Source organism: Idiotropiscis lumnitzeri, chromosome 14 (genome assembly GCF_059441095.1).
Source record: "Idiotropiscis lumnitzeri isolate Australia: NSW breed Sydney's pygmy pipehorse chromosome 14, RoL_Ilum_1.0, whole genome shotgun sequence".
Classification (NCBI taxonomy): Eukaryota; Metazoa; Chordata; class Actinopteri; order Syngnathiformes; family Syngnathidae; genus Idiotropiscis; species Idiotropiscis lumnitzeri.
The window spans coordinates 1,497,114-1,511,089 of record NC_142404.1 but is presented as its reverse complement, the minus strand read 5'-3'; the positions used below and the strand labels follow the sequence as shown (position 1 = coordinate 1,511,089).

General features: G+C 41.2%; 1 protein-coding gene across 4 annotated transcripts in view; it reads right to left on the bottom strand.

The window, feature by feature from the left end:
- The window catches only part of itgb2 (integrin, beta 2), a 122,869-nt gene extending 117,023 nt beyond the window's left edge, over positions 1-5,846 (bottom strand). Inside the window, exons 1-3 of one of the 4 annotated variants that reach the window (XM_088314957.1) lie at positions 5,211-5,846; positions 3,938-4,065; positions 914-974 (exon numbers count right to left, since the gene is read on the bottom strand). In XM_088314957.1, coding sequence (XP_088171083.1) covers positions 914-971 — 58 coding nt within the window. In that variant the 5' untranslated portion in view covers positions 972-974; positions 3,938-4,065; positions 5,211-5,846. The remainder of the gene's footprint in view (positions 1-913; positions 975-3,937; positions 4,066-5,210) is intronic. The other 3 variants (XM_088314956.1, XM_088314954.1, XM_088314955.1) reach the window with 3 other exon arrangements.
- Between the last annotated feature and the right edge of the window lie 8,130 nt (positions 5,847-13,976).

Sequence of the window (13,976 nt, the reverse complement as noted above, 5' to 3'; positions counted from 1 at the left end):
TTGGCCTGGTGATCAAAATTGTCGTCGTAATCGGGATCTATGATACGGATACGGTGTGGAGGAATGACGGGGAGGAAGTCGAGGGGGTTACCGTGAAACGAAGACGAGGTACGGGGCTGGTCGGCAGGCTGATGAGGGCGGTTGTCTGTGCGGCGGCGTCCATGACGCCCCTCGTTGGGTCCTTTTTAGGTCGGGTCATTCTGTCAGGATTGCCTTATGGCAAGGAGGAGGTGGACCCAATAGGCGAGGAGGCAGGGAGGTGGATAGGGTTAAGGGAATTTATTAACTGGATCAAACAAGACAAACAACGTGGCAGGGTGCAAAATAACAAGGCAAACTAAACGTGACTAAATTGGAACAAGGACAAAGAACACGACGAGACGGGAACAAACTAAGCGGGAGGTACGAAAAGGGACGGGAAGAGGTGACCAGAGCTAGGGGCATGAACGAGAGCGTGAGCGGGAGCAAGAGCGGGAACGAGGACAAGAGCAAGAACAGGAACAAGACGTGGTCGTGACAGTCCGTAGGTAGCGGCAAGAAGGAACAATGACCCGACACTGCGTTGACGGTCTGGGAGGTTTAAGTAGTCCGAGTAATTAGGGGAGCAGATGGAAATCAGGTGCGTGATGAGGGTAACGGGGAACAGGTGCGTGGCTGGTGAGGACGAGTGCTGAGGGGAAACGCTATCACAGCTGACAAAACAATAACAGAAAGCACATGGCAGGAAGGAGGGAAGAAAATAACAACACAAACACTGACATGCCCGACGCGGGTCATGACAAAAATCAATGCATTACTACATGAACGTTACAAAAAATGTCATCATAAGGCCAGTTTCACTAATAAATAATCAAGATTAATAACAATAATTGAACTTCAACAGATTTTAATCATTTTGAAAACAAAGACTTACCATTTGGAGCCACTGACACCAATATGGAAAGTAGGACAAAGTGCAAATGATGATTCATGTCCTATCAAAAATAATATGAAATGAATTACTGTCCAAACAAATAAATCGAATACATCACAGACAAAAATAAACTTGTTCAAAACCAGGTCAGAATGATATATGGTTTGATTAAAACCTTGCAGTGTGCTCTGAATAAATAAAAATGGTTTACTCAGCCCTTTGTTCACAAGATGTTGTTGAATGTCTACTACAGTGTGTCATCTTGGAGTGTTTCGTACTTGGGCAACAAGCACTGAGCACGCGAGTGAAATAAATACAATAAAGATTCATTAATTTAATATTTATTACACTTGAACAGCTTCACTACCTTCATACAAAGATATTCATTTGAAAAAAAAAATGGTACAAATTACCAATTGTACGTTCCAAATTATGCAACAAGGTGGCCCGACTGGTTAGCACGAAGGCCTCACAGTGCAGAGGTCATGTGTTCGATTCCGGCTTCAGCCTTTCTGTGTGGAGTTTGCATGTTTCCTCCGGGTACTCTGGTTTCCTCCCACATTCCAAAAACATGCAGGGCAGGTTGATTGAACACTCTAAATTGCCCCTAGACGTGAGTGTGAGCTCGCATTGTTGTTTAACTGTGTACCCTGCAATTGGCTGGCAACCAGTTCAGGGTGTCCCCCGCCTACAGCCCGAAGATAGCTGGGATAGGCTCCAGCACCCCACGCAACCCTCGTGAGGACAAGCGGTACAAATAGTTGTTGGATAATGGACGTTCCAAATTAACTCTGAATGGTGGACAATGGCCATTTTAAGCGTTATATTGGAGGCACAACAGACACGAACAAATGATTAGCATTCACTATGCAATATATGTTATACCTGCATCGGATGCAACAATAATTTATTGGTCTATTTTACTGAATGCGCGTTCCCAATAATACGGACCCCACTTTAGATTACTCAGTCGTTGTAGAGTATGAAAATAAATTAATAAATTGTTACTATTGTATTTTACATGGAACCTATTGAACTTCCAGCTGTCAGGGTTCGCCGGTCGGCGAGGAGGAGGTGGACCCAAAATGCGAGGAAGCAGGAGAAGGTGAAGTTAAGGGAATTTATTAAGGGACCAAAAATAATGACAAACAATGTGGCAGGGTGCAAAATAACAAAGTCGAACTAAACGTGACTAAACAGATAAAAAAAACCGAGGAACAAAGACGGTGACAAAAACTAGGGACAAGAGCGGGAGCAAGAGCGGGGGCGAGAACAAGAGCATGAACGAGATTAAAGAGCGGTCGTGACAGTCCGTAACGGAGCAACAGGGAACAACAAGGGACAATGACCCGACACTGGGTTGATGGCATGGGATGCTTAAATAGTCCGGTAATCAGGGGAGCAGATGGGGATCAGGTGTGTGATCGTTAACGGTGAGCAGGTGCGTGACTGGTGAGGACGAGGTGCTGAGGGGAAACGCCCCTACTCAGCTGATCAAAACAAAAACACAACAGCATGCACACAAAAACAATAACAAAAACCTGTCATGCCCGACGCGGATCATGACACCAGCTTAACTTACTAAAGTCATTCTGGTAGAAGTATAATATATAGTATACAGACCTAAACAACTGTTATCTGGCAACGTATTATCATATCATGTACTCAAACGGTATTGTGTTGCACTGACATTCTGCCAGTTTAATGGTAACAGCTGTATTTGAAATTATGCATTTTAAGTGGAGAAAGTGCTTTTAATTACATGGGGGTGTCGGGATGTCACAAGAGGAAGTGGGAGCGATTGTTATTTTATACCACTCAAAATACATTCGCACTCAAACAACAGCACAAATATCGGTCATGTTGTTTATATTATTTCTGCAGTAAGTATTGAAATTTGGGGATTGATTGGAATGCAACGCATTACCATTTGATTAAAAACATTTATTTTACTAGCGTGCTCAGTGCTTGGGGCCCAGTTACCAAATGCTCCTATCTGACACAATGGAGTAGACAACAACATTAAACAATCTCTTGCAAACAAAGAGGTGAGTGAACTATATTTATTCAGAGCACACTGCAGTAAGGTTTGAATTAAACCATGTGTCATTTTGACCTGGTTTTGAATGTTTATTTTTGGGCTCTCATGTCACATTACTGGACCACACTTTCTGAACTGAGAAACACCCAGTGAGAAACCATTGAACATGTCAAGGTACAAATTTGACACCGTTATTCTGGCAGTGTAGACATCAAACTTAAACCATGTCTCAGACTCATTTTAACCAATGCTGCGCAATAAACAGAAAAAAAAACATTTTGACGTCATGGCACCGACAGTGATTTCATCCTTGTCAGTCTACAAAGCTATGCTGAAAAACATGATGTGTGCAATTGACTCAATTTTAACTATAAATCTACTTAAAAAATATATCTGGATACAGATCTTATTTTGTGCAGCCACTTGAAGTTAAATTAAGTAAATTCAACAAAATGTTTTTTTTAGGGTAATACAGTTGATATTGTTAAATTGAACTACTTGATATTGTTATTGTGTTAAAGCAAAGCACAATAAAAGCAATAACTAGTGTGGATAATAGCTAAGTAATAATAGGTCTATAATAATGCAAATATTTTGTACTTATACCATACAATACAATTCAATACAATATAAGACAGCTTTGTGTAGGCAATTTGGCTATCTCTGGTAAGCAGTGTTGGGCTGGTTACTTCCAAAATGTAATATATTTAATATTACAAGTTACTTTCATGTAAAAGTAATAGGTTTATTTACAATATTACTGTGTTTGTACAGTAACTAGTTACTCAAGATCAAGTTACTTTTAAGTTACCTTTTTTATTCTAAATCGGGGATTCATTTATGTAATGGTTTTGACACTTTAAAAGGAAAATGCAAAATTTGCTACCATACTTTAGCTGGTAAAAACGTGTAATGAGGATTTTTAACTATATAGTGCCAGCAACAATATTAAATATTTCGAAAGTTTAGTGGCAGATCACTACCTTTGATAAATATCAGTATGAGTAAGATTTCTTTTTTTGTATAACTATTGGAACTGATATTTTGTCCGGTAGATAAAGAAGACTGCAAACCAGGTTTTCCACAATCCTGTTCCTTGCGGGTCAGTGTCCTGCAACACACCAGATTCAAATGATCAGCAAGGTCTGCAAAGGCTACCATATTTTCGTGGCCAAAAGACGCGCCGTATGAAAGGGCACAGCGTCAGTTGTATTTAGCAACTACACTGGGTATTTAGCAAATACACTGGGCGCGGCACACTACCACATGCGAGCTCACTACCACACGCGAGCTCGCTGCTGTCACTGTCAAACCAAAACTAACTGAACAGCATACAAGCAAACAATGAAAGAAAGAAACACAATTAACAGAAAACATGCATCTCTCATGCCATTCATATCCCAAAAAGAAATAAAAATAGGACAAAAAGAGTATTGCATAGCATTCTTGGAGCCTAACAGCCTGAGCCAATCACATGGCAATTTTCTTTTCTATTTTTCCCCATCAATTGACATTCAATGTAATTTCTTAAAATAAAAGCTTCGTTTCCATTTTTTACATTTCTAAGAAGTATGCTGGATCTTTGGGTTGTTCTATCACATTTTGTAATCATGTTCTAGAATATTTTCCAAATTAAATTGCACTGTTTATATGTATATATATATATATATATATATATATATATATATATATATATATATATATATGTATATATATATATATATATATGATAGAACAACCCAAAGATCCAGCATACTTCTTAGAAATGTAAAAAATTTAAACGAAGCTTTTATTTTTATATATATATATACATACATATATATATATATATATATACATACATATATATATATATATAATATATATATATAATATATATATATATATATATATTATCTTTAAATATACTGCCTTTGAGAATTACTACACATGCTATTATTTGGAATAATTACGTAGCTCTGTTGTATTATTTGGCGATAAGTTTAAATTCACACAAAAGACGTGAACAATGCAGATATCAATTAAGCACTATTCATACTCCATTGCAGTAATAACCGTTATAGAATGGCACTGTTATGTTTTTATTCAAACAAAATAATTGTAAATCTAATTTCTCTGCATTTACTTCACTCAACATCCTCAAGCTTTTGCATTTGATAATCAGACATATGTGACTTAAATAATACTCAATGAATAGCATCTTTTAAACACCAATAATCTGTAAATAATTGATGAGAACAACAAATTCTAACTTACAAGAATGAGGAAGATGCACGCTGCCTCTGGCTGACCGTTATGCCGAACACTGCCTGACAGGAAGTATGACTCACAACCAACGTGTTGAAACAAATAACTCTTCTGCTCTTGAAACACCTTCTCAACGTTGTGCATACACAGATAGTCTCAGACAGTGAAATGCATATTGAGAATATTAAGACTCCAGAAGTTTTGTTGAGGGTTGATATAGGAAGTTTGACGTTTTATTTCTTTGCACACATTTGTCCCTTTGAGTTTGAATGATTAAAATAATGGGCATTAAATTACCAAACTAATTTATTTATATGACCTTTATTTAACCATAAAGCTTATTGAGGGGCGAAGCTGAGTTACATAGTCACTGTCATTGTCATGTCATTGACAGTCCCAGTTTCGCTTTTGTGACAACTCAAACAGCGGTGGGTCAGTCACATTAACATTAACAGTACGTGATACACAATGCCGGAGAAGGGTATGTGAAGCTTGGCGCGACCTCGAATATCACGGGTACCTCGATGAGCGGAAACTTGATGAGTGAAAGTGTCTCTCCAAGGCGGTTTGTCGTCTTAAAAATTAGAAAATGGAGTCGCAGGTAAATCGTGTTGTAATGCAAGATTATCTGGAAAAAACTGTTTAAATAAAGAATATGTTTACTAACGTTATATGCTATATTTTTTTTCTTTTTTTCAAGATGGCGGCGCGCATAGACGCAGCAGCTAACGGCTCTCCCTCCCAGTTGCTTTTTATTAGTGTTTGCTTGTTCTTATTGGCACCAGCTGAGGCACAGCATCGATATACCCGCCAGGACATCTGATTTCTGATATATAAACTGTATTGTGTATGTGTGTGCATATATGATATATATATATATATATGATATATATATATATATATATATATATATATATATATATATATATATCAGTGAGGTCTCTCCTCAAGCAGTCCACAAATTCATTGTGGCTGACAATGTTGTTATTCTCCAAAACATGATGGGACATAATGCCAACAGGCCAATGAGGGACTCGTTGTGAAGAATATTATAGGAACAATTATGTTAACAAATGTGATGTAGAGATAAGTTTAATATCACACTGCACAACATTAACTATATGGTATAGGTTTTGTTCCTAATCTTGGTTCACACATTAACTAACAATTCTGGGAACAGAACATAGCCACCCGAGGTCAAGGCAACCGAACAAACTCCACTCTAAATAAACATGAAAGGGGTGCGGATGTGGGCAGGATAAACAACAGCTGTGACCAGAATAAACATACCTTTGATACTGTTGTGTAAACCTGTATCGATTTCTGTACTGATCGTAATATTGTGATATAACCTGTGATTCTCAATAAAAGGTCCGGGGAGTGGAGTAAGCTTCAGAGATCCGACCAGATCACTGGGGTTTCATTTCTCCTGGCCAGATTCTTGCCACTTGGTATCCGTGTCTATTGTCTCTGAATTTCCTACTTGTCATGACGAGGGTCACTCCACCACATTTGATGTGATTCTCCCGTGACATTTCAAAGTGGTCCTTCGCGCCGGATATGGTGGCTGGGTCGAGCGGAAGTAGCAGTGGCGGCTGGAGGAAGACTGTGTACAGCAAATAGGATATTTAAAACCCTCATCTTGAGACCAGTCTCGCTGGAACATCCCGACGCGCGGCCCGGTCACCATCCGACTGAACCAGAAGGGACAACACCGACTGCCAGGGGTAAATTTTATGAAATATTTTGGTACCATGACGCCTAGACGGTTTTCAGTATGAGACTTAACTGCTTAACTGTTTGGTCAAGAGGACAATACTGCAGATAACATAACTTCTGTATGTGGGAAATCAGTCGTTTTAATGGTGTGGTCCGGATAACGTGCCTTCCGGACAGTTCGGATAACGTGCCTTCCGAACAAATGAATCAGTGAATTGACCAGGCCTGTGAGGGACGTACTAACAATTGACTGATTATGTGAGAACATACTAATGTGGTAGTGTGCTCTTGGAAAGTATTTGAAGGAGATCTAAAACTGTTCACGTTCTGTGAAATTTAAACACCAAGCTGATGTCCGCCAGAGACTCTAGGTCAAAAGGCAAAAGGTTGACATCAGGGAAAGTGAATGGGCACGTAGCATTTCTCCAGACAATCTTTCATTCTTTTTTGTGTGACTACTAACAAACGGATGATGAAAAAAGCGAGCAGTAAAAGGGGAGCCAGACCTAATAGTAGGTCGAAATCACCCGATATAAAAAAATAGATGGAACATAAGTTCCCTGGGAGTACAAAATATTTAGGAAAATGGAAAGAACGCTATCAATTTGATCCAGAATCAGCTGGGGTAAAGGAAACGGGAGAATTGTTAAGAAATCTCTCTATTCATGATCGACAAAAACAGCGTACTTGTGATACACCAGGGAAGCAATTGCGACAGGCCAGAGTCTGGCATGAGGTGGTACGGAGAAGGGAGGGGGTGGGTCAGAGTGGAATCAATATAGCTCGTGCTGAGGATGATGAGACACAAGGAAGGGGACGTAAGCGGGTAATAAAAATAACAGTACAGGAATATAGAGCTACGCTGTACCCACTGTTCAAAACAAATAGTGGTATCAATGAGGATGGGCACCCTAACGGTTCCTTCAATCAGCAATTCAAACAAGCAATTCTATTTGGCCTGAAGCCACAAATACGGTCATGGATAGAACAAAATATGGTAACACTGCCTATGGCCTCAATTGATGAATTTATGGACAATGCGATACATGCAGAAAAAGTAATGAAAGACAAAATAAAGAAAAAGGCGCACAAAATTCAGCTGCGAGAAGGGGCGGAAACGTACATAATGCGTACAGATTGGAGGAAGCAGGGTCCTAAAGTACGCAGATACTGGAGGGAAAAGGATAGGGGAGCACAATAAAGTCAGAGAAACAGAGGAAGGAGATGGGACAGGGATCATGATAGCAAAGAGAGGCGGGAGGAGGCAAGGAGGAAAGGACTTTGCTTTATTTGTTATAAGCAGGGGCATTTCACCCGGGAATATAGGGAGAGAGATAACAGTCAGGCATGACGAGGCACAGACCAGGTAGATGAAGGAAATGGGGAAAGTTGTATGTTAGATGATTGTTGTAGTCAGGATCAAATAGAGGCTCAGTTGGCTGGAGAAAATATACGCTCAACAGTAAGACCGGAAACTTTGGTTTATGTAAATAAGCCTATGATGTGTCTCGCAGATTCAGGTGCGGAAAGATCTGTCATTCGGGAGACAGCCAATGTCCCAAAATCAAAGCGTCTGGTAGTAATGACAGGGGCGAGTGGGGAGGAAACGAGAGTTCCCCTGAGTTAAGTGGTCAATTTGGAATGGAGCCAGAATAGGGAGGTAGCTTCCGCTAGTCAGGTTTTGATGATGGCAAAATGCCCACATAATCTGTTAGGACGAACAGATATGCTTCAAATGGAGCTAGCCATTGTTCCCACAAATAGAGGGGTATTCAAAGTAATACACTGACCCCTAGACTGCGTTTCTATTATGGTCACAGAGGCTGAGGATGTGCCATATTATTGGTGGAGTTTAGAGTTTCGCTTGGCGGATGTAACTCGAACAGCAGAACACATTGTTCGATTGGTAAAGAAATATCTCATAGTGGAACATGACACAATGTTGGTTGAAAATTTACACATGGCAGTACGGTACAATAAGACCCCAGGACCGGATGAGTCCTATTGTTAAAAAGGTCAGGTTGGCTTCTAGTATGCCGTTGTAGCACCCTCTGGTGGCTCGCCTGTTCATATAATTGAATTTTAGTTGGGCATGTTTTTAGCCACCTATTTTAGGGCCCACAATAACTAACAGACAAAAGTCATCATAACAGTTATTCTCTCCGAAGTCATCCAACCACAAGGTGTGCGTGCATGAGCATGTAAGTGAGTCAACATAAAATATCCTTTTCTTGTGGGATCGCGATTTGTTAATGTTGCTTGTGCTGTTTTTTTATTTGTTATGGTTATGACTGCGGCAACTTAATGTTGTGTCGACGAGGCTTTCCATTGCATCCGCTCATGTTTTCTTTTATTTGTTCTACAGAAACCACACACACATCCATATCTAACCAAATTAAAGATTACATGGACCAAACTGGTTTGATTATTCCTCATCTGGACAATATTGTGTTCTAACTGGGAACACTGCAGCGGTTATCGACTCCTGAAAATCAGTCCTACAAGCAAATATTTTACACCTATACTGAAGCTCTGTTCCGGTGTGGTCCAAGCATAGTACAAGTGATGTACTTTGTCTTCAAGGGGCCCACTTCATTCTGTACGGTGGACCCGCCGGGATGCATTCTAGATTTAATGCCAAACCCGGAGACTAGACATATCTGTAACAAAGGCGCACACGGACGATTCGAGTGACATTGCTGTCTTTGCTCTGCTGGTTTCCACAATCAGGGATTGGACTCGGAGTGGGGATAAACTGGAGACCTCCCCCTCTACCGGTTGGTCTAGGCTTAAACTCACACTGAGGGTCACAATACACCCACAGGTGCACATACACCCACCTCTAGATGTGTGATGTATTTTGCTCATTGACACTGAGGAAAGGGCCTTGGTGGGGCTGCCTGACTCCTTATGGAGTAAGAATGCTAGTCAATGTTACGTCAAGAGACAGAGATAGAAAACTGATAAAGGACGACAGTGTTCTACGCGCGTTTGAAAATCGTAGTGTGAATGTAAAAGTGTGCATGGAGGCTTGCAACCTCATTTTGGAATAGGAAAATCAACTGACAACTGTCTGGGAAGCAGAGGCAAGGATTCCCCGCCACTTGTGGTAGAAGCTTGGGAGTTACCTAAAACAGAGTATTTGTCGGCCTGTTCAGGGACTGGAGGTCAGTTTAGTCACCCTAGCTGAACCACTGACTTCCAACATGGGGAAATAAAACAGTAAAACAGACACTGTTGTGTTATTGTGTCATTTGGCTAAAGAAGGTCACAAGGTAAATAAAAACAAATTACAGTTGTGGAAAGAACAAGTGAAATATTTAGGTCATAATTTTATTGAAAAAGGAAGAACAATTTTAGAAGACAGAAAAATGGCTGTCCTGCACGCTCCTAAACCGTCAACTAAAAAACAGACGATGTCATTCTTGGGACTGACAAATTATTGTAGAACGTCGATTCCAAATTATGCAGAAATAGTTGCACCACTTTCCAAATTTATGTATGCAGATAACTTAAAAATGTCTTTGCCTTTGCAGTGGACCACAGAAGCAGAGCAGGCATTTTGTGATAAAAAAACAGGCCTTCGTGTCTAGTACGGCCTTGGCCTTGCCAGATTATTCTAAACCCTTTGTTCAAATGGTGGATTGCAAAGGCAAATACATGACATCATTATTGGCTCAGCAATATGGTGATAAACTAAGACCAGTGGCATATTATTCTTCAAAGTGAGATAATGTGACACGTGCACTTCCTCATTGCGTAAGAGCTGTTGGAGCAGCGTCACTGGCTGTGGAGAGCAGCTCAGCGGTAGTGCTTTTTCATCCATTCACCTTAAAAGTTCCACATGCGGTGTCGGCACTGTTGCTGCAGACCAACATGATATTTCGGTCACCAGTGCGACATTTGTCTTGTATGGCCGTTTTGCTATCATAACCACACCTCATGTTGGAAAGATGCACGGATTTAAAACAACTTTAATGCCAGCTGTCAGTCCTCCTCATCAGCTGAAGAATCTTCTTGATGGCATCACTGCCCAGAATTATCCCGTCTGTTTGTCCAGGCACCACAAACATAGGAACAGCCAACTTGAAATCATACACCTCCATTTCCACATCATATACTGCCGAAGGTGTAACCCGATGACCTCCACATCCAATAATGACAACATCGCCTGCAGAGTAACATTTCATGTCCGGGTGGAACTCCAACAACCGTGCCACAGCTGACTCACTTATTGTGCATCCAGTAGAGCCGCTGTCAATCATTGCTGTCAGGGAAACACCCGCTACCGTGGCAGTGGTATAGAACAAACTGTCTGACTTTTGGACCTCGTGTGTGCCTTGAAAGATGATAGTTTTACCTGAGGGTACACTGGAAGCGAGCGACTCCAACACTGATTCAAAATCATCTGTAGCGCTATTGGGAGGGTCGTCAACTTGATCCACATCGTACTCCCCTAGATGCAGACCCAATAGTTTCGCGACTGCGGTGACTGCGCGGACTGCGCCTGTGTGGGGCAGTTGCGTCTGGAGTGATCGGGTGAGTAGCACAAAAAGCAGAGCCTGTTTTCATGGCAGTGAACAAGCGCAGAGTGTTCAGCACTGGCACAGACAGCACATGGAAGATTGTTCAGACCTTCAATCTTAGGGAGCCTTGACTTACGCTTACCGGTGGCAGAGGTTGAAAAAGGAGCAGCTCTCTCCAGCAAAACTTTCTCCAACATTAAAATGACACGCTCGAGAGCGGTAAAGTGTGTTGTCCTGGCTGAGTGAGTTACTGACTGTCAGCATGGCCCGTGGCAGCTAATATGGCACAATTTGCAAAGTATGCAAATAATTTTTTAAGTAAATCAAACTCAGTTAAAATATTTAACTGAGTTAAATATTTTGGGATTAATCACCTGAGTTCATGCTTTAATTTTGACAGTCCTAATATGTCCTTTAATAGTCCCACAATGGGTGAAAAATATTTGCTTGTATGACTGGTTTCAGGGGTTTATGAGAGTGATAACGGCAGCATTATGTCCAGTTAGAACACAATATTGTCCAGATTAGGAATAATCAAACCAGTTTGGTCTATGCAATTTTTAATTTGGTTGGATATGTATATGTGTGGTTTCTGTAGAACAAATAAAAAGAATACATGAGGGGATGCAATGAAATGCCTCGTCAACACAACATCAATTTACTGCGATCATAGCCATAACAAATTAAAAGAAATAAAATTAAAAAAAACAGCACGAGCAACGTTAACTGAAATGTCCGCAAACAAATTGCGATCCGACAAAAAGGATATTTTATGTTGAGTCACTTACATGCTAATGCACGCACACCTTGTAGTTGGATGACTTCGGATAGAATAACTGTTACGATGACTTTTATCAGTTAGTTATCGTGGATCCAAAAATAGGTGGCTAAAAACATGCCAAACTAGAATTTAATTACATTAACAGGCAAACCACCAGAGGGTGCTACAGCAGCATAATACAAACAAATCTGGCCTTTATAACAGCCACCCCCAAATCTGAGAAACAGAGTAGTATCCATTGAGGCCAGTTAAGAATCTTCTTCTGATGGAAAGGCGGGCAACTTTATGAGGCAAGACACCGGTCTTACGAAAATGTTGCCATTCACTCGAACCTCTGCAGATTTGACCCCATTGTCTCTTCCCTGGATAGTCGTCTTTACTATTCCGACAGGCCAAAGGGCTCTCGGAGATTGTGGGTCTGCCAGCATAACCACAGTTCTGACTTTGAGGTCATCCTTGTCATCTGTCCATTTGTTACGAGTTTGTAAGGCGGGCAATTAATTTTGTGTGAAGCATTTTCAAAACTGGTCACTGAGAATTTGACTATGTCTCCAACCCTTCCTGCTCATAAGATCGGATTCAGGGTACACCACCTGTAGTAGAGCTGAATCATGCCGCCCCATCAAGAGTGTATTTGGTGTAATGGGATCGAGATCTGCAATGTCAGATGATACATAACCCAACCGTTTGGAATTGAGAATTCCCTCAATCTCCACTAGCACCGTTCTCAATACCACTTCGGGACAACTTGCAATCTCAAGGGGATACGGAGGGCGGCTTTGACGGATCTTATCTCCCTCTCCCATACTCCTCCGAAATGTGGGACCTTTGGAGGGTTGAAACGGAAGTCGATCTGTTGCAAAGTCAATTGAGTTTTCAGGGAAGGGGCAATTTTTCCAAAGGCTTGCTCGAGCTCTACTTTGAAATTTGTTCCTTGGTAAGAGTAAACTACCTGATGTTTGCCTCTCCGGGCGATTAGTCTGCGTCGGGACATGAGAAACGAATCACTGTCGAGACTGCTGAGGTCAAGATACACTGCTCTTGTTGTTAAACATTTATACAAAATGCCCCCAGCGGTTTTCAGTTCTTCTGCCTACCTTGACTTCAAGAGGGCAGAAACAATCCATACCCGTAGAGTAGAATGCTGGATGATAGAGTCTGAGGTGGGCTGGGGTAGATCGGCCATCTTAGGTACCTCTGGTTTAGCTCTCCATTTTTGACATTTTAGGCATTTGTAATACTTAGACTAGGCACGCCGCACTATAAGGCTGGCTCACGTATGCGAGCTCGCATATGCGAGCTTGCGCATGCTAGCTCGTGCATGCTAGCTCGCGCAGGCTGATGGCTGTTGGTAGCAGCACTTCAGCTCAGACTGATCAGAGATGTCGTGGCAACACATCTAATTAACTACGTCAGGGGAGGGAGGTCACTGGTCACCATACTCCTTAGAGTCATGGTTTCAAATCAAACCCATGAATATCTCTGAACAGCATACAAGCAAATAATGAAACAAAGAAATAAAATTAACACAAAACATGCCTCTCTCATGCCATTCCTTTCACCAAAAGAAATGAAAATAACACAAAAACAGTACCGAGGCATTCTGGGAGATTATCAGACTGAGGCATTCTGGGATCTCTCTGTGATGTTTCTTGCTTGCAATAACATGAATGATAAGACAGACTACGACATTGTGGATAGCTGCCCTTTTGTCCAGCTTTCTCTCGCACCATCACTGAGAAAACATAC